Source organism: Embiotoca jacksoni, unplaced genomic scaffold, assembly GCF_022577435.1.
Source record: "Embiotoca jacksoni isolate LCO1_2020_lvr unplaced genomic scaffold, fEmbJac1.0.p SCAF_35, whole genome shotgun sequence".
Classification (NCBI taxonomy): Eukaryota; Metazoa; Chordata; class Actinopteri; family Embiotocidae; genus Embiotoca; species Embiotoca jacksoni.
Window position 1 is genome coordinate 1319416 of NW_027185387.1, and position 21505 is coordinate 1340920.

At 41.4% G+C, this 21505-nt stretch overlaps 1 protein-coding gene across 3 annotated transcripts in view; it reads left to right on the top strand.

Annotated features, from left to right (window-relative positions):
• Nucleotides 1-21505, top strand: part of LOC138207994 (protein kinase C-binding protein NELL1-like) — a 252661-nt gene that overhangs the window by 183769 nt on the left and 47387 nt on the right. For all 3 annotated transcript variants that reach the window (XM_069165603.1, XM_069165604.1, XM_069165601.1), the window contains one exon: nt 8250-8372. In XM_069165603.1, the coding sequence (XP_069021704.1) occupies nt 8250-8372 (123 nt within the window). The remainder of the gene's footprint in view (nt 1-8249; nt 8373-21505) is intronic.

Sequence of the window (21505 nt, forward strand, 5' to 3'; positions counted from 1 at the left end):
TTTTTTTTTTTTTTTTTTATCAAGTTATGATTATCTCATATAACACACATGGTCAAACATACTTTAACGCACTCGACAAAATGTCGTAAATGATTAGTTATAATATCCGCCACACTTCAACTCAGATTACATTGAATTTCACGCTGGGTCAGAACTAATTAAGCTACAGCATTAATGTATTTACATTTGGAAAGATGTTTGAGGCGTTTAGCTGCCTCTCTTCTCCTGAATAAAATTACTGTACAAGGAGAACAACAGTCGAGGGAAGTTTAATGCAAATTGTGCAGGTGCCTCACGACATACAAAGTTAAAGTGAAGATGCCGGTGGACCAAAAAATCATTAACTTTCGGATAGGATAGCAAATAGTTGTTCATACACTGAAAATCTTTTAATTTCACCGAAAAATTTGCATTTAGCTCGTCGCTTCACCTGCAGGCCACGTCTCCGTTTCACCTGCACACGCAAAAACAGAAAAACTGGAGGGATAAGATGTTTTGTGTTAATAAATAATCGTTTTATGTTCAATCTGAAGCATCTCGTGAACATCCATCCTTTTAAGGTCAAACATTAAAGTAAAAAATATAAACTTCTTTAAAAAAAAAAAAAAAAAAAAAAAATCCCATAATGCAACGCTTTGCCACTTTTGGTGTTTATTACTGTTATATGATGTCACATCACATGATGTTTCAGTGAAGATGACTCTAAAGTGCCCAGAATCTCTAATTTACTGCTCGCCAGGCTACTTATCCTACGAGGGACAGTTAATAACGTTAGTGCAACGGAATGATATCAGACAGTCACGGGTGAGAAACATATTGTTTGTGAAATAACCTCGGGGATCTCCTTCGATCTTCCCGTTGCACCGCGTTCATCTGTGTGCTGTCGGCGCGGGAGCCCCGCCGGGGTGTGACGGCCGCCGTCCGCGTATCCGATAATCGGTCATTATGCATCGTTAGCATGGCGCTTCGCGGGTGGGGGAGGGGGGGGTCACCTCAACGTGTCCAGACCTGACACCACATCATTCTATAATCATCGCTAATTAGACCGACTCTTGACAGCGGCGGGGCAGCTCGCTCAGATTAGGCCGTTGTTATCTCCTGGAGAATCACCGAGGCGACCACTGGTGATGTAATCACTTCCCAGTGACACCCATCATTTAGTATTGGTATGGGTTATTATTGTATTGCAGAAGAAAAAAAAAAAATCCTCCTGCACACTCTAACTGGTAGATATTCTCACCCACGGTTGGTCAATACGTTCCATTTACCATTCTCTGAGAGCTGTAATACATTGTTTAAGTCCACCCACTGAACGACAGCCAGCAGCTGATTTTTGAGCCCATTGTAGAAATTTATCAAAATACACTTCCTCTATTAGCCAGTGGATCCTGGCGAGAAAAAAAATTCTATAAAAACAGATGAAATGTTATATTAAAGCTAAGTTAAGCACCATTTTTGTAAAACTTTACTCAAAATATCAGCCCATTGCCTAATCTCGATAATAGACTTAACCTCATTTTATCGACTACAGGTGTTTTTGTTTTTTTTATACGATCACTTGCACAATACAGAATAATTCAGTCTTCAAACACACATACATGTTCTTCAAATATTGATTGATTTCAGTTGTTATAATGATTTAAAATGGCCTTACCTACTTACTCGAGTGCTTTTAATGTCGGCCCCTCTGGTCCTCCGACATGAACTGTACAATTGCTGTGATATTCAGGACAAATTCCTCTAATTAAGCAACTTTTAACTGTCATTCACTGAGTCAGGTTCAAAGTGTTGATGTCTTAAAATGAAATCTTATCGATTACCTTTTTTGCATGGCTTTGTCTCGAAAATTTTACAAATTGTACTTGTTTTCTCCTAAATGTATTTATTCTAGTGGAAATTTATCTACTAACGTATTCGCTGTCAAAAAATTCCTTGATAACAAGTTTGTTTTTCACATCCTTTGCTGACAAATAAAAAAAAAAAAGCACCAAATGCCAAGTTATAATGAATCTCATACCTCCACACCAGGTGGATAACGAAAGCAACAACGGCAGAAAAAAAGCAGCTTCAGTCCAAAGTCAATGTGGTACTGGACATTCAGCCTCGGTACTGCTGTGCACATGTTGGCAGCGCTCACAGCTCAATGTGAGATTTGTGTAGTTACATGCCGGAGTCAAGTGAAACTAGATTTTAAGCCTGAAGAGGCCATCAACAACGAAGGTATACTTGCATTAAACTATGTTTGAATCACGAGCTGTTCGGAGGTTAACAACGCAAGGATGTTACATCTAGTTCTCTCACAATAAAAACACATTTAATGCTACAAAATAGACCCATCCACATCCTGATCCTGGGAGTCACATATGATGGATAGATAGATAGATAGATGGATAGATGGCTTTGTCTTAAATCAAACACTCCACATCTATCAACTCGTCTGTCTTGCTGCATTCTGAGGGCTGCAGGGATATAAGGAACTGAAGTAGAAGCCTTTCCTACTTTATACTGTGTGCTGTTTATAGCAGGTACTATGATCACTCATAATCATTTCTTGATCAGTGCAGATAGATTTACTGATACTCCTGCTTTAAATAAACATTATACCCGTGGTGCAGATGTAAATGCATCGACTGACTCTGGAGTGTTTCATCAGCATAGTTTATACATTTTTTTTTAAGCTGTATTGGGTTATTGCTGCACATGTGCCCCGAGTATTCTGTTCGCTGCAGTTGATAAAAATTGGCAGCAGATTCGCTTTGCAGTGTATTTTTTACACGAAAATGCCAACTATTAGTTTTGTGCAGTATCTGTTTGGCCTCTCCTCTTTTAAAGAAATCACTCAAAGTCCTGTTGGGAAGTTTTGCTACCATCGTGTGTTTATGGTACCAGTAACGCATTTACCGTGTTCCAAATGGCGTACTTGTGTACTAACAAGCATTATTTTTTGTTGGGTGCCTCTGTATAATCTTGTAAAGTTCTGTTGTAAGGACTTTTATGTGGTAACCGCCTTGAAATAACATGTTTCGTGATTTGGCACTGAATTGAAGTAAGGGTACTAACATGTAAGCGCACTATTTGTGAGTGTGCTGAGGGAAGTCTTGTCTTTTGGAATAAAGCAATTGCGAAGGTCTTGCAGGGTACAGCATTTATACAGAACTGGTATGTGGGCTAGTGTGTAAATGCGACAGGAATAATACATGTGCTCCTTGCAGTGAGCAGCCAAAGCGAGTGTAAGGTCAGGAAAAACAACAGTTGAACTGCCGTTTGAACTCATCACAGCACGGCCATAAAAGTAATGCCCCTAAGTGTGTTTTAGGATTTTATTGCTTATTTGGCTGCTTTGGTTTGGCGGCTTTTCACTTGTTATCCATCAATTTGGTCACTGCATCTGTCGGCTTGCGCTGCTCTGTAATTTCAAATTGGCCAGCGGACATGAAACAGCATTAATAAAGCAGCTGTGTCCGTCAGTGTTTTGATTGTGTTGCTCCTCCACCCCCCCCCCCGGCCCCCCGCCAACCCCAAAATCAGCTCACAGCTATTAGCACACTGAATGTTTAATCATGTAACTCTTCCTCTATTACTCTACCATTTATGTAGCCTATGTGGTTTTTTTTTGTTGTTGTTTTTTGTTTTTTTTATCCCTTCAGATAAACTCTTACCCCACCCCACCAGCACTGTTAACATTCACCTAAACTTCATAGTTCAACATGGGGAGGAAATCCTTGTGAAGGGAAAAGCTAAATAATTTCTCCTTGTTGCTTCGGGGCTTCGTGAGCACCACTCATTAATTAAGGGGAATGCATTAGTCATGACTCCCACCAAAGGTTTTGCATATTAATAAGGAGTGTGTTTCAGTGAGTGTGTACCTTGTGTGTGTGCAGGCAGCCTCGGGCCAGGTCCTGACTGCCACTTAAAGACACAGTTCGTGGTTTGATATAAATTTTTAAAAAAAAAGGATACCTCAGCAATGCAGCTGTGTTGTAACTCCCCTGCACAGCATCATTAAATATTGCTCTTTAATGTGTTGTTTATAATCATCTAATATCATATTAGAGTCTAATTGAAGATGCATTAAATGCGGCTTAATCACTGATGAGCTCAGCAGCGAGACTTGAATCAATAAACATGTTGCCAAAAAGTCAATCTCATATTTATGAACCACAGCGATCCAAAAATATAATTTCATGTTGGTATGATTATGTTCTTTTTAACAATATAACAATAACATTTTCCTCCTCTTTAATCGCACATTGATGCTGAAGCAGCCTTGTGGTAGCCACAAGTCGACTCCAAAACAATCTCATCGGGAGCTTTCGTGTTGATTTCAGTGTGTTTAACACGCTGCAGCCGGCTGATGCAGTTCTGAACTGAAGAAACGAGAGCCGATAGAAATCAGTCAGTCACTCACTTACTATTAATGACATGATAAACTCTCAATCACACATTTATGAATCTCAATTATTCAGTTTTGTAGAGCTGTATTTAACATGACTGTCCATCATCGCCAGAGAAACGATAGAGATAGAATATAGAATTCTTTCATGGGAAGTGTTGGGAAACGTCACAGTAAAAAAAAAAAAAAAAAAAAAAAAAAAACTCATGGATGGCGGCTGAATTCCATTTAGCTGCTTCAGTTTCCTCCTCCTGTCTGGCCGGGACACTAAATAGAACATTTTTAATGTTATTAGTGACAATTGTGCCCTAAATCCAAATATCGGCTGTAAAAAAGAATATTTTGAGAAAACAGTAGTGTCCGTGCTTTCAATTTTGTAATGCAATGTGGAACTTTTGAGGAAATTCACTTAAACTCAAAAATTCTGTACGTGCTATGTGAAAAATATTGCGCAATTTGGGGGAGCTCTACAAATTCTACAAATTCTGTGTTTACAACATTTTTGAAAAAGGTTTAGCAAAAGAAGTTGGACATCTGACCTGTAGCAGCAGACTGGTGGGCACCAGGTTCAACAAGTGGTGTGTGGCAAATGTATTCCATATAATTATGGGCTTACATATTGTAATCGTATTGACACAACAAACCTGAAAATATTTGATTTGATTTCTCAAAGTAGAATCACTCAAGTGGATTCCAGCAATGACCCAGTTTCACAAACAAACAAAACAATAAATAAATAAATCAAATGAAATATTTGTGCAAACTATTAATCCATTTTTCATATATTTGATATATTTTTCAATACGTTCAATCACACAACTCTCACTATGAAACGTGTTGCACTGCTATGATTCACTGTAAATCAAAGTTACCACCTAAACTTTTCCAAGCTGCCTTTCAGGCCGCAGGCGTTGAGTATTTTATACACAAAACAAACATTTCTATTGGAAAATTCCGCCCAACACTCCCCAAGGTGTTCAGCAGTTACAGCCAACAAGCAAACTCTGAGTAAAGGCCAGTGCGTTTAGCAAGCCTCAGGCAAACAAAGCTAAATTTTTTGCTTTATAGCTACATGTGAACGTTCTTGACTTGCTGTACAATGCCGGAGCAGTGAAATAGAATTAGTGTCTCTTAGTGGCGGTTACTCATGCATCGCCCGCAGTATTAAACCCACCTCCTTTTCCCTCTGGCTTGTAGCTAAAAGCAAACATAGAAAAGTCAAGAGAGGGCAGTTCATGCTACCCAGCAGAACATAAAAGACCGACCCCGAGACTGCACCGCACAAACAGCACCAGTGTACCACCAGATTAGTAGTAAGTCAGCATTTCACAATTCAAACCAAACCGGCCATATTTTCTTACTGCTGACCTTGCACTATTTTCTATAATAAAATAGTCTCTCTTTTTTCATGGCCATAGAATGTAACCAGTCTATTGAGGACCATGCAACTTTTATATTCAAGGATAAAGAGAGAAATGACGAAATGGCACTTGCAAGGCTTTGGCACGACAGCACTACTACTCTCTGTCATCAACTACAGAGAACACAAAGGATGTGAAGCTCTTTTCGGCAGTGTGACGGGATTAGCTTTCTTCCCTGCGGCCATCTGTTGCCAAATACTTTCAAACATTGAGAACATGTATTCATTGTGTCGATATTAATTATGTTACATTGCTTTTGATGTGTTACAATAACTGGATAGGAAAGGTCATAGTTCTACCCGGTATCACTGAAGCGTGAAATAGACACGCCCGTCCACGACAGAAAAAAAATGTGAGATAGCTACGCTTTGGGCTGTCTACACGTTTTGTAAGCTTGAAACACACACGCACGTAGATGTGACGTGACGTGGGATCATGTGACCAAAGTCCCGCAACAGAGGATTTCAGACCAAGTACAAATATTAAGGTATTTGGTATTAAGAGGCAGGTGGGTTGGCTTAGTGGCCTTAGTCGCAGGACACGATACAACTAGGTTAGAATTCATGAGGTGACAACATTTTTCTTGAGTTGTTTTCTGTTTCCTAACCCCAATCAACCATGTTATTGTTCCAAACCCCAAAGCTACATTTTTTTGTAAATCACCTGGCTAAAGCATGCAGTAGATTTCATTTGCCACAGGAAAACGTGTAATTTTCACACATAGGCAGCAGCAACCGTAGCCTTCTCACGTTTTGCCGCGATGCCAGGTTGCATATCTTGTATATTGTACTAAAAAAAAAAAAACGAGAACACGAGATAGATCTATCATATGGGATGTGGCCACATCTTACTTTAACCATACTGCATTCTTTTCTTCACTTTCTGATATAAGCTGAAGTAGTGGACATTCATCTGGTCTCATTAGTTGGATAAAGAGCACTGATCACATTGAGCAGGTTTGCAGTAGAGCTGTCTCTGGTCTTGCTGAAAAGGTAAAGATAATTGAGATTTTTTTTATTTTTTTATCTCTTCTGGCATTTGAAACTTGTAGGAGAAACTACTAAGCAGCCCATGCTGACTCATCAGTTACCTCGCATGTTCTCCCCTGCCGTAGTCTCATACTTTTCAGTCGCCTCTTGGAGTCAATATTTAGCCATTTATTGAGATTACATTGGGCCACCAGGAACATTTTAAGCATTATTTTCCATTAGTAGATGCAGTGGCGCTGGCAGGATCATATTTCATAGCATGCACAAGAATTACCTGCCCACTTATAGTCCAACTGGAGCAACGGAGTTCCCTCAAGCACACATGTAATGATACCAACAGTGTAACCCAGTCTTGAGATTTTTGGAGCCTATGATAGATTTCAGAACAGGTCCTTTTGCACACTGGCTGTTTGGGATATATATATATACCGCCTTTCCACCTTGTGCACTTCTGGTTTTGAGTCACAGCCTATTTTAGGTAGGCTGTCTTAGTATACTAATGCTCCAAAACTGAATGTGTTTTTAAGAAAAAAATAAATATGTCTATCTTTCCCTGACACCTATTTCATATGTTTTGCTACTTTTTCAAGTTACTAAGGAAGAAGGCGTGCTGGGAAATGGTAGTTTCTTTGTCCAATGTCCTTCCTCCCCGACATCCTCGTGTGTGGGGGTTGCATTTGGGGCGAAGGCAGGAACTCGTGGCAATCACGACGCCGCCGCGCTGCAGCACATACATCTCACGCAGCGAGCGAGGAAGAGAGATTGATTCATTCAACACCACCATAAAATTCTGATTAGCCTATTTGAGTCATAATGTGAGTGAGTGAGGCAGCCCAAAAATATGACAGGATCTGCTGTTGTTACAATTTTATTTTGAAAGAATGGAGGTTAAAAAAAAAAAAAAAAAGAAATCCTACCCTCGTGTGTTCAAGATTACGGCTGCCAGTACCACTGAGTAGATTCTCTGGAATTAGCGGTCTGAAAGCTTCCAGAAGTTGTCTACATCATAATGCGAACGTTAAGAGCCGATATATGTTTTTAATGTTGCGTATCACCAGTTCCCAGTTTCCCAGCCAACATCATTAAGCTAATTGATGTTTATGTTGAGCAATCAGTCCGCACACCTGGCACGTATCAGCTGTTGCTCCTTATTCCTCGAGCGCTGATGGTGGCTTTAAAGTGAAACTAGGCTTGAAAGAGCAAACACTTCTGTTGCGTCTTTTTTTCTGTTGATGGAAGTAAAGCTCAGCTACGCCCCTCATATTCTCAGCCAACTAGCTGGTTAGACTGTCCTCTCGTAGTGGAGTTTCCGTGGCCTCTCAGCTCCAAAATAAAATGACCTCTCCATCTGTCACACTACAAAAACACACACACACACACACACACACACTCGATTCTGACTGCATAGTTCCTCTCTCTCTCTCTCTCTCTCTCTTTCTCCCACAGAGCATGACGAGTGCGCCAGTGGCCAAAATTTGTGTGATGAGAGCGCCATCTGCACCAACACCATCAGAGGACACCTGTGTACCTGCAAGCCGGGCTACGTGGGCAACGGCACCATCTGCAGAGGTAAGTTTCCCGCTGCCCACCTGGAACAGCCTGGAACACCTGAACCTTTTTTTCTCCCGTCCTCTGCGCCGTAACAACACGGTTCGCCTGGTTCACTCCTCCTTCACGTCACCTGACCGGGCAGCAGCTGCCACGGAGATGATGAAAATTGATTCCGGACCAGTTTGAACCTGTTTTTTTTGCACGTGTGTGCCTGCTCCTCCTCCTCCTCTCTGCTCGCCCTGCTCCCCGTTGACCCGTCGCCCCGCCTGGGCGTATCGCCTGGTCGGCTCTACAGCATCGTGCAGATGGAAGGTGGAATTGAGGAATGGTTTTGTGCAGTGTGGGTTGTACATACGACACAAAACAACTGAACAGTGTGCAGACTTTATAGTATTCTTAATACACTGCAGACAGAGTGGTCGAAGCAGTCGGCGATCGTGTGCTATCGTCTTCAGAAAATAAAAACAGGAATTAAAAGTGCCTCAAATAAAATCAAATGTATGAATTCTGTGGCCATGGCTGCAATCAAAGCTGTTTAAATTTAAAATTCTACATATTATCCATTCTTGCAATGTGAAGTTTTATATATATACATATATAAACAAAAAGAAAATCAACCATTCTCTTTGAAACAAACAAAAACAAAAACAGGACCGCAAAGGTATAAATGACTGAAAAGTCACTGGGACAGAAGTGAGCTGACAGCTTTTTGAACTCAAAGCGCTGTGCATTCAATGGGAAGGTAAAACGTCAGTTCTTTAATGGAGTACAGTCGTGCCTTTTTTTGACAGCTGCTCTACCCGGAGCACGACGTCTTACAAAGATTAAGAAGCAACAATAACCTCATAACCTAATTGTGTCCCGTTTAACTAAACACGGGCTCGCTGCCTCATCAAATTAGCGTTGAATGTTTTCAGCATCTTATTTTAATTGCTCAAACTTACGATACTTGGTTTTGATATTGTGTCACAATCATTGTGGATGAATGGTGAATGAATTTGGACTTTTGGCCAGAAGTAACCAATTTTACTGACTGACCAGTTCAGAAATGTCATCTTTAATAAATTCCATACATGCTATTGAATAACAGCAGCATAGAAGTGACCTGTTACTTTTTTATCGTACCAAAACAAACTCCCATTCAGGGGAAACTGCAATTTTTTCGACATTCATCAGATTGAACAATAAAATTAGAAATTCGATTACATTTATATTTGTATATAAAAATGAGGGGCTTGCTGTCGCGTTTGTTTCTCTGTGGTAGTTTTGCGAACCTGTGGTTGTATTTGTTCCAGCCCAGTATTACGACAAAGCGTGAAATAGATACGCCGGTCCACTACAGCAAAACGTGAGATAGCCACGCTTTGGGCTGTCCAGGCGTGAAAGTTTACACGTTTTGATAACGTGGAACTTCCACGCACATTAATGCCATGTGACGTGGGATCACGTGACCACGGTCCCAAAACAGTCGTTTTGAGATCAAGTACAAAGGAAATCTTTTGGCAGTATTCGGAGATAGAAAGGGTGGCTTGGTGGCATTAGTCGCATACTGGCATGCAGGTTTGAATCCAGGAAGTGACAACATTTTTCTTGAGTTGTTTTTTGTTTCCAAACCCTAACCACGTTCTTTCTCCCAACCCCGACCAAGTGTTTTTGCTAAAAGTTTAATTTTTGTGCACTACAGAAAAACGTGCAACTTTCACGCCTAGACAGCGCAAAACGTGGCTATCTCACGTTTTGCTTTAATAGACCCGCGTGCCTGTTTCACCCATTGCTGTGATACTGGGTTGTTTATTTGAATGAGTATATTCCGAGATGGCTATATAGCTGACCACAGGCCCTCTGAAATCCTCTGTGTTCGTGCCAGTGCGCTATGTAACTTCCAGTTTTTGACGCGTTCTTGTGTTTCCACTCAGCTATGCACAGTATGAAATACATTTAACTGCATATTGGCACGGCCTCACTGGGATCCCTGTCGCAGGTTCAGGGCAGATAAAGGAGGACAGTCGATAACGGTTTATGTAGGGTCCTTGTAGAGTCTAAGGAGACTCATTAGAGGGTTGGCAGCTCCTCCAAGCCAGAGGAGCGTCACAGCTCCAAGGTCCCTGATGTACAGCAAACATCGGCATCATCAGTGCTTCAGTAACAGGAGCGTCATCCAGGGTCTCCTGTCCACCTGAGTATTAGCAGCCATGTGTACACCGGAGCCGGTGAGTCAAAGAGAGAGAAAGTATTCTCTACATTTCAACATGTGAACAATCAGGAAATCTCCTGAGATACGGCACCTTTTTTGATAAGAGACACCTGACCACACAGGCAGAGAAACACGCCACAGGCTCAGATGTCATAGGTATTAAGGTGTATTCTGACAGCCTGTTTTGTGGGTATTCCACACTTTCGGTAAAATATTATATATTTATATTCTGCCTCTCTGTTGAGCAACCAGCAATGTGCAAAACAATCAGGATTGCATTTTTAAGTGCAATTTACAATACATTTGTCTGAGAACATGAGCTTTGTATTGTAACATATTGAGAATTGAGAAGGTCAATCATTGAGTTTTAGTAATGAAAATGACTTGCTCAAATTTGGTCAGCAGATTTGATACTGATGTGAAAACTATACCTTTTCAGATATTTATTCTCCAAGAGAGAATATATTCTGATCATAAAACACTCTGCATAGACATTTTGCTAATTTAAAGAGTATAATTAGTAAACCTGTCACTTAAATGAGAAAATAATTATCGGATAAATTAACCAGGCATCTTTCCAAGCAGCCACTGCCATGATTAAGTAAGCAAACTGCAGAATCAGTATGTGGCCTTTCTCATGTTAAGTGTTTAATTTGTAAACAAAGAGATCCCATGAGCTTAAGGAGCTCTTTCATGTAATTTCCATGACTTTGAGCATATGCTCGGCTGCTGTCCAAGACTTGAGAATATATTATTAAGCTTAATTAGGGTTTGATTTTGCAACTTACTTAAACATGATCACAAATAAACTTCCAGCAAAATATATAGCATCATCATCATCAGTTACTATGAAACAGGAAGCACAACCAGATGAGACACCTGCAGTTCGCAAGGCTGCAATCTCCGTGAAAACCTTATTTGACTTGAATGTTTTAGATTATTTTTTTTAATAATCTGATTTCACAGAGGTAAAAATTAGAACACGCCCTATTTTGACCCTCTTGCCGTGTTCCAGCATGATTTCTCACTCATTAAGTCATGTTCTGCATCTGCGCTGCTGCTCATCACCGTGTAAAACTAATAATGCTGTAATTGGAAGGACAGGACAGAGGAAGGAATGTCAGTCGTACTAATGATTAGTGAGGGAAAGTGTGTCACATGCTGCTGCAGGTGGACGTCTGTGTGCGTGTTCATGTGTGTGCGTGTGCGTGCGTGATGGAGAACGAGAGGGGGAAAGTGATGAAAAACAAAACAAAAGCAAAAGTAAGAGAGCTAAGCAGAAGGCAAACGCAACCACAGAGGCAGAAAATAACAGCGGCGATAAAAAGAAATACGTAGGTGTCACCCCCCGCTACCCATCTGTAAAACAGGCATTAGGATGGGCAGCAGGTAGGATGCAGGTCTAGGGAGAGATCAATGTAATTTGCAAAGTGCCTTCCACACAGTTTCAGCCTCTGGATGGTCTCCGGGCTCATGCTACACGCACACGCACATGCACACACGCACACACACACAGACACACACGCACACACACACACACACGAGAAAAGTATATAAATTACACTGCAGCGGCGCTACCGTCACATTTTTCATTTTAGAAGTCATTGTCAATGTGCAAATTATAGAAGAGAGAGGTGGAACTCTCAAACAATGTTTAGAATATGAATTATGGAATATAAAAGCATTGGAAGTACTTAACATGGCGGAGAGATTTTGTTTGTGGTGGAATTTGAAATGCACTTTAAGGTAAAAAGACACAATAATTACATGAGAGGACCCTGCATTTATTTTTCAACATGTTATTGCAACGATGGACTTCATTCTGCAGTTATAACAGCTTGTACTTCTTATGAAGGGTTTTTTTTCTCAAGATTTTGAAACCCAGCGGTGAGGATTTACTCCCATTTCAGTTGCAGGAGCATCGGTAAGTTTGGAATTCAAGCCTAAATATGAAAAGAAAAATGAGCCCTTCGTATAGTGTAGCTAATGTATGTTCAGCCAGGATTGAGCGCCGCTCGCGACATTGTCCATCTCACTGATGATATTTGTCAGAAGCAGGTAGGGCAAAAATACTTCTTAATAAAGTCATGAAAACTTCCCGCATCCTACCTATCTGTGTGCCGGCCAATTAGTATTATGTGAGCGTGGAGTTGGAGGAATCCGTCTCTATTTTCCCCTCCCCCTGAGATCTCATTACTGTGTGATGGCGACAGTGTTGGCCAATCGACCTGTGCCTCCCATCTCATTCCCCTCATACATCACCACTGCCCTCTCGGGAATAAGGGAATTAGTCTGAGTGTGACTGCAGCTCCTCAGCCTGTCCCTGCTAATGTTAATAAGGCAACAAAAAAAAAAAAGTGTGTTTAGCCCGGCTTGAGAAATGAGTCCATAGCAGTCGGGGCAAAGCTTGGGCTTCAGAGGCAAAAAAAAGTATGATTAACTTATGTGTTAAAAGCTGAACAGGTAACAAGTGTCCCTGTGTGACAATGTTTTATTTCCTGTGAAAGCAAACGGTCAAATTCCACGACTACACTTTGGAACTCGTGGTTACGACGTAGGAAATCGTGTGCACCGTTTGCCTGCTGATTAAGTGCTGAAACTGTAAAAACACAGTTGCTAGGCGGCGACAAGATGGACGGCGTCTAGAAGCCGCAGAGGGTAACAATTTAGCTAGCTAACGGTGGGATAACATAATGCAGGAAATGCAAAGGCACGGAGGGTAAAGATGAGGCCGATGGGAAGATCAGCGAACACGTCACAACTCGTGAACTCGACGTCGTGAATACCACAGGAGGGCGCCGTTATGGACTCTTCTCGTGTACACGGTAAAAACGAGCACATTTGAACGCAGCATCTGTCCTCTGATCGATCTCATTCTTGAATCTCAGGGGAGATTTTTTTGTGATAAGGTATAGACTTTTTGTTCCCTCTTCAGTTTGCCTGAACACCTTCTTTTCCACGTAGTGAGTCCCTACATTTTCTTGAATGCTTTCAACCGACAGTGCGACATTGGACTTGGGATATTTAGGTGCGATTTAAAGGTCCCACGTTTTACACTTTTCCAGTGTTTTATTTGCAGCCCTGATATAAAGATACGTTTGTGGTTTAAAGCACTAAAAGCCGTTTCAACATAGTTTTACATCCCCTCTTTTAAGCTTCTTTCTGGAGCTCTTCCAAGAACAAGTGTCTTTATCTTTAAGGCACATTGATGTCGCTGACTCCTTTCTGATTGACGCGCGGCCAGGCCAACCACGGGTTCTCCGTGATCTTGTAGCTTTCTTACCTCAGCGATGGAATGACCGCTGCGTGTTTTCTTTCACGTGAAAGTGGACCGTGCAGAGGGCGGACACGTGACATGAGCCAAGAGTTTGTGACAAACGGCGCAGTTGCTGGATACGAGCTGTGATCATTGAACATTTTGATACTTTCACAGTATTTACGTAGCACGTACACCTGCTTTCTAATCCCCCCCAAAAAAGAAACAGAAAATCTGAATTTATACAATATGGGATGTTGAAATGGAGGAACCCATGCACAGCTGTGGAGCGAGACTTTAGTATTCAACATGACTGAAAAGCTATCATTAGTATTTACATTACATTGTGGTCTGAGGGTCGCCTGATTCGTCTCTGCTTATTCTGCTGTCTTACTTTCCCGCCCTGATGGCGGCTCTAGAATCACGCTCATATTCGTTGATACTGAGGGACTGACTTAAGAACCGTCATCTGGAGATTGTTGTGAGGATAAGATCGTCGTACTTAAATAATGTTTGATTAGATATTGTTGCTCAAGAATAGCAGGATGCAGATCTTCTCATAGCAGGTGAAGAATTTCTGGTTGTGTGCAGAAATCTCTCTATTTGACACGTAGTATAGGATCAGCTGGTCATGGGGATTATTATGGAAGACAAAAAATAACTCGATATGACAACTTGTCGGATCCGTTGTGTCTCTTTCTGTGAGGTATTAAGTCACTGAAACATCTTTTACGGATGTAATAAACATTTTGTTCCGGTTTTTTTTCCTGTTAAAAGGGAGTTTTTCCTTCCCTCTGCTGGAGGTTTTTCTCCCTTAAAGGATTTTTTTTTTTTCCCCTCGTAGCTTACGTGGGAATTGTTGAATTGTTGGGTTCCTTTTTATAATGTTGTGAAGTTCTGTTGTAAGGACTTTACTTTGTTAAGTGCCTTGAAATAACCTGTGTTTTGATTCGGTGCTATATAAATAAAATTCAACTGAATTTGATTGATCCAGGAAAATGTGGAAAACAAAACCTGGATTGTTCTTATTATCATTTTGTATTGTGTATTTACACAATGCAAAATGATAATAAGAACAGTACAGGTTTGATACTTTACACATATTAGCGGCATATGACTCCTGCTAAGGTCATGATATTGATTCAGCGCTCTTGTCTTCTCTACCTTCCCCCTTCTCATCGACACGTGCTCCACTTTGAGATATCCAGTAGTCACCTGTAAGGATTTGATTTGTTGGAGACCAGCGGATTACAAACCAGGATGAACCCATTCGATTTCCCCCGATAGGCCTCCTGTAACGGATGTGTAATGTGGCTTCGGCGTGACCCTCATCGGGGTGATTCCTCACCTCTCTCCTGGCTGGATCTTTTTCCTCGGTGATCTCAGGGGGAGCTCGGCGAGGGCCGGACACATTCGCCCACAATCAGTCAGCCTGCCACAGCCGACCTACTTCTGCTCTCTCGTTGACAGGGTGGTGATCATACCTCACATCTCGTTTCTATTACAGGAGAGTAATCACACCTAATATTGTTGCTACATTGTTAACGACACAATAGATTTGCCCGCTGCTGGTATTATGCAAAGAGACACAATAGATGGAGAAGCAACTGCTGTTACTGCTCAGCTCCTCTGCAGCCTAGGTTCAGAAAACCACAATAGCAACGCAGATCAAGAATTTAAAATGATCGCGCTCAACACATTTTCTTATCAAAGATTGAACACAAAACTACACTGTAAAAGAACCGGTGAGTGCTTTAGCCAATCACATAGGTTAAAAATGAACTCTATACCCAGGGGTGTAGTGATACACACATTGAGGCCCGGTTACAAGTCAATAGCGTATGTACTGTATCTGTTGTTTTAATTTGATAAAGTAAAAAATTGGGAGAATTTTGTCGTCTTCAACGGTCGTTTTAGATTATTGATCTCAAGTGTGACTGTCCGACTTCGCTCACAAAGCGATCCTGCAAATGTTTCACAATAAAAGCCTTTTTTTTTTTTTTTTTAAAGAAATGAGGGGTTTCTGTCTAATAAAACGCTACAGGGATTTTCATTTGAAATAATAGAGGAAGTGTCGACGTTGTATTACCGCGTAGTGCAGTAACTTTGACAGCGTATCGTAGCAAGTCTACAGGTTGACATCGCGAATCAATAAATACATCGCACATGTAATTAGGACAAATTTGACCGTTCAATTTGGTTTTATTGGCTCTCCTGGATGATACGCTTAAAACATGTCAATGAATTTCAAGCGGATCGAGACATTTTATTACCTCACTTGAAGAAGAAAAAGGGCCCCTGTCCCCTGTCCATACCTGAACATTACCTGGCCCCTATCAGGCCTGCAGCTGCCCCCCATTCCTGCCACATGTATCTGGGATGATTGCAAGGGCACATAAAAGAAGGCCTCTATCTCAACAGCTTATTTTACCGCAATTGATCGGCTGTACTGACTGGAAGTGAAAAGAAATGAGGGGTTAAGACTCCCCTCTACCTTTACTTACTCTTACTTACCTTCACGCCCCCAACCCCTCCTTTTGTACTGCAGTTCTCTGGTGGGGGGCTGGTGGGGTGGCACAATAAATGGGCCACAATAGTTCAATCGGAGCACAACACTAGATTATGGATCAGCATTGTTTCCACTGCCTTGCCTAATGATCAGCAGCGTATTGCTGAGGCCTTTTGTCGGCGGCAGAATGAGTGCGCTAATCTTGTTAATGGTCTGTTTCATTCTCTAGGACTGGTTTGTACAGACAAAAGGGGCTTTAAATAGAGAGGATTTGAGTAGTGAGTCTAAACAGCGTCGCAGAGGACAAAGGCATTGACTCGTGCTTTTCTCATTTCGCTATCGGAGCTAATCGCGGAGGAACATGTTGCGACCAGCCAACGGCGAGCAGTGAAACCTAATGTATTCTGGGAGATAGTGGGGAGGGGAGGGGGGAGGAAGAGTGGGAGGGCAATCGAGCCTTCATTTTCTCTACAAGTCGTGGGCATTTAATTTTCTGTTTACATAATTATTGCTCCCCTTCATCCCTTTTTTGATAGGAACAACACATTTAGTGGTTTTGCTGCTGTGTAGTTTTTCGTGCCGGAGGGTGTAGTGTTTTACAACATTTAATTGGGTGAGAACCAAAGTATCTGAAGCTATGATTAATTGCAAATGTGGGGAGAAAAAAAAAATGTACCAAGGAAGAAAAAAAAAACAAAAAAAAACTACTTGTTTTTGAAGCCTTGTAGCAATTATCATTTGACGCAATTATTTTTAGTCTGTGCCCCACTGTTAGATGTAGCTGCTCTGCAGCAAAAGGAAAAATAATCTCTTGCGTTCAGCTCTATCAGATCCACTCTCGTAATGTAATTTAATGCAACACGTAGAAATCCGGCGTGCTGTCCTCATTCTATCAACTCTGTGGTGGGTTTTTGTCTTCAATCAGTCTTGTGCCAGTGATACTCTGCGGTATTAAATCCATGAAAAGAAGTACTGTTTGTTTTAACACGGGGATGTTTGTCAGTGATGCAGAACGGTACAGACAGGATGGATAACCCATAGAAAGGCAACCGCAATCTCAAATACTTTGAGATGAATTCAACTTTCTGCTGCAGCAGCGATGTTTAAACTTATTAATAATACTGATATTATGTAATATTAGTACCTGAGATACCAGCATGGCCAAGAAAGATGTGAGTCATGTGCTTTAGATGGGACATGTCAGCCATTAACTTAAAGAGTGCAGTGTTATGTATATCAGATATAAAGTATGGAAAAAAAACTAAGAAAATAATTAATTACCTTTTTAATTAATGATCCGGCCTGTGCACTGATAGTCATGGTCTCACGGTCTCAAAAAACAAAAATCCTTCATGTGCATCTTGGCTCTCAGTCGGCTTCTGAGGATATCAGATTTACACTTCAAATAACATTAATACATAACATGAAATCTAAAATACATTTGAAATACGTTTTGACTGACTGACTGAAACACCTTTCAATATCTTCTTTTGGAAATAATCATTTTAAAAGTTGTGAGAAGCATAGTTTGTTTTCACTTGATGTATAGGAAGCCCTATTACCACAGTGACTCAGAGCCAAATAATGTTCTTCTGCAAGATGCTTTGAGGAGGAGCAGCTACAATTGTGTGAACCTTAATACATTTAAGTTTTTTGTGAATTGCTTTTTTCCATCATTTTTTTTTTTTTAATCATTCCTGAGGTTTTGCAGGAATTCCAATATGGCAAAATGTAGCTCTGAATCAAAACATGTTACCCTGAGAGCTTCCTGAATTATAGTGAATTACATTTGCAACCTGCACTAATAGCATAAATAAATGTACCTGGTGCGTAGCAGTGGCCTGTTTTCAAACACAGACGGGGATTTTGTCTGGGACTGAAAAGCACAAAGCTCGCAGACTCCACGCTCCAAAACACTTTAGTTCAGATCTGCGGGCCCTGACTGATTTATGGCAGGCTGCGGGCGGCAGGCTGCACACACACACACACACACACACACACACACACACGCACACACGCACGCACACAAATAACTTATGGACAGGTTGAGGAAATACTTAACTGGAAAAAAAAATGCCATGAAACTTAAGCTGCGTAGACAAGTAATGTTTACTCATAGCAACTGCTGGGGATTTACTTTAAAAGAAATGAATCCACTTCTAATTACTTAATACTCCCAGAATTGTAACCATTCAAGCTCCAATTGGAGTCCAACATTTTTGCATTCTTGCAATGTCTAGGATGAGTCAATGTAAAAGACTCCTTCAGACTCATCCTTCAGAATCATCAGGCTTTACATTTTTTCAGTGTAAACGTTGTCATAGTTGTATATGTACATCTCCGTATCCTGCTTTTGATGGTGAATGGCAAAATGAATGCCGCCACAGTTGTTGTAATGTAACTGACGAAATAGTAGTTAGTTAAACTAAACCAATGATCCATTATTTCAGCCTTCCACTAATTCACTAATGGACAACTGTTATGGATGCTATTTTAAACAGTTAATTTCTCCACTGATAGTTATCCATCTAGGAATTCATTATTTCTGAAGATACAGAAACAGAGACGGACGGGACTTCACCAGTGCAGATGATAGGATCCCCTGTACTGATATGCTGTTTTTTTTCTTTTAGTTAATTAGTGAAATGTTTCTGCCAAGCAGGAAATTTGGAGACCCTGACACACACACGCACACACACACACACACACACACACACACACACACACACACACACACACACACACACACACAGAGTTCATCCTTAGAGGAGCCAGAGACATTAATGAATCCAAAAGAAGAGGGAGGCAATCCATATTTTTTTTTCTTATTCATATAATATTGAATGTGATAAATAAATGAACCGCGCACACTGTGATTTCAGATTCTGCTTACAGAGTACTTTCCACTGACAGAATCCCAAAGACAAAATAAAAAGTTTACAAGATCACCAAAAGTGTGAAAGTAGGAAAGTACATTTACCCCACTATTGTGCTTAAATACAATTCTTAGTTACTTTACCCGAGTATTTAAACTCTATTCGAACTTATACTTTTACTTTACTTTATTTCAGAGGGAAATGAGGTACTCTACTACATTTATTTGGCAGTTATAAAGGTCATCTTGAGCGTATAAAGGACATTGAATTGTTACATACGATCGTAAATCAATAAGCACCGTGACGCGCTCCGAGCAGCAGCTCGACGTAACCCTCAAGAGTAACTGGTAGACATTTCGTCGCTTGATCGTCGTCGGTTCCCGAGTTACACGCGTTTCTGTGAGTGCCTCTGCGATGGTTCGCGCAGCTGACTCTCGACTCTGCGGCCGTGTCCGCGGAGAAATCGAAAAAGACGCGCCCGGTCCGCTGCTCACAAAGACGTGCGTAACTCAGGAACTGACGACGATCAAGCGCCGAAATTTCTACCGGTTACTCTTGAGGGTTACATCTTTCCCCTGCTCCGTTTGCGCGCACGCGAGCAGCAGTCTCGGAACGTATTGATTTACTTTCGTATTAACTCAAACCACCTGAAATATTTTTGTACCTGTCCGTAATAGATTGTTGGGATACTGTAGTTCGCAGGATGGTTGAAAGTCGACCTGCTGGCGGCAGATGAAAACAAAATCCAGAGGATCACCAAAGTCATTGGGGTTCACCCTCAGGGGACCATGAATTTCGGTCCCAATTTACACGGCAGGCTGTTCAATATTAGTGGCGATACCTCAGTCTGGACCACAAGACGGTGCCGTCCCCCGAGCTGTGCCGGTAGCGTGGTTATCGGGATTAAACCGGGCATAACGGAGATAGAAACATAAAGCAGTGAGCCGGCACGTTCGCGCGTCGACGGGGAAACGACGTCGCAGCCCGTCGTCCCGAGAACGCGACGCTTTTCTGCTCTGTTCACTTGCCTTGAACACCAACTGCTGCTCCACCCGACGGTTTCCGCCGACACGCACGCACGAACGCAAATATCCAAATCAGCTATAAAAAAAACAAAAAAACAACACATTTTTGTGCAGGTTCCTCAGCTGTCACTTGAATCATCTTTACTTCTCCTCTTATCATCTGCCTCTTTTTCCGCCACTCATCCGTCCTCCGTCTGCTCCGTGCGCTGCCTGTCAGGATGACAGGTCTACCACGCCGTCGTTTTCGAGACTTTTTTTTGCTCGCTATTATGTTCAGTATCTTTGCGGAGGAGCACTCGGAGCGAAGACACGGAGCCGCAGTTTGTATGCGTTTCTGTATTCCTGTCAGGTTGTAAAGTCCACCGTTTATTCATATTTGTCAAACCGCTTTTTCGGGATCGATACTGTTGACGCCGATACAAACAACATTCATTTTATTGGTGGATACGGGAGGTCAAAGTTGAGAATAGCTCTCCCTGTTTTGTGTTGTTTTGTGAATTTGCCTCAGGTTCTCTTCAATGAACCAAATAGCTTTATTGCCAAAAAAAAAAAAAAGAAAAGTGAAACAAGACTTCACATGCTGGTACACATAATCAGCACCTTCTTTTGCTGGAGCTTTCTACTTCAAACAATCTTGTCAACTATACTGCGATGATTGTCCTTTTTACAACAGGAAACAGCGCTCGTGTGGGATAAAATCAACATGAAAACAGCCACAAAATCATTTTTGTATCTCTTAATGAAAAACTGTCAAAGCGCCTTGAAGGGTCAGTTCACCCAAATTAAAAAAAAAAAAATGACATATATAGCTCCAGTTCTGCGATAACCATCCCACAGCATTTCAAATTCCATTTATCTCCATTAAATTGGAGTGGAGGCGGAAATCTCATATGAATCTAAATAGCTGCACAGTACTTTTGTTTGTGTGTGTTTGGTGAACTGCCTTAAACTAAAAGTGTCCACGTTGAATGTAATGGAAAACCAAAAAAGAGAAAAAACGCAACTCTGGAAACAACTGATATCTTTTTGAGACAAATCCCCCCACCCCCAAAAAAAAAAAATCAAATTTGACTCGACGTGATGCATATTTCTCCAGATACCGACAGCACGGGTCGCCGTGTAAATCCGACCGCTCCGTCTTGCCTCTCAGCGGTAAAACTTCATCTCATCAGCGCGCGGACCGACCGGCTGGCTGGAAGTTGGAGACAAAACAGTGGCATCAGCTGCCTATACCTGCCTCTGTGTGTGTGTGTGTGTGTGTGTGTGTGTGTGTGTGTGCGTGCGTGTGTGC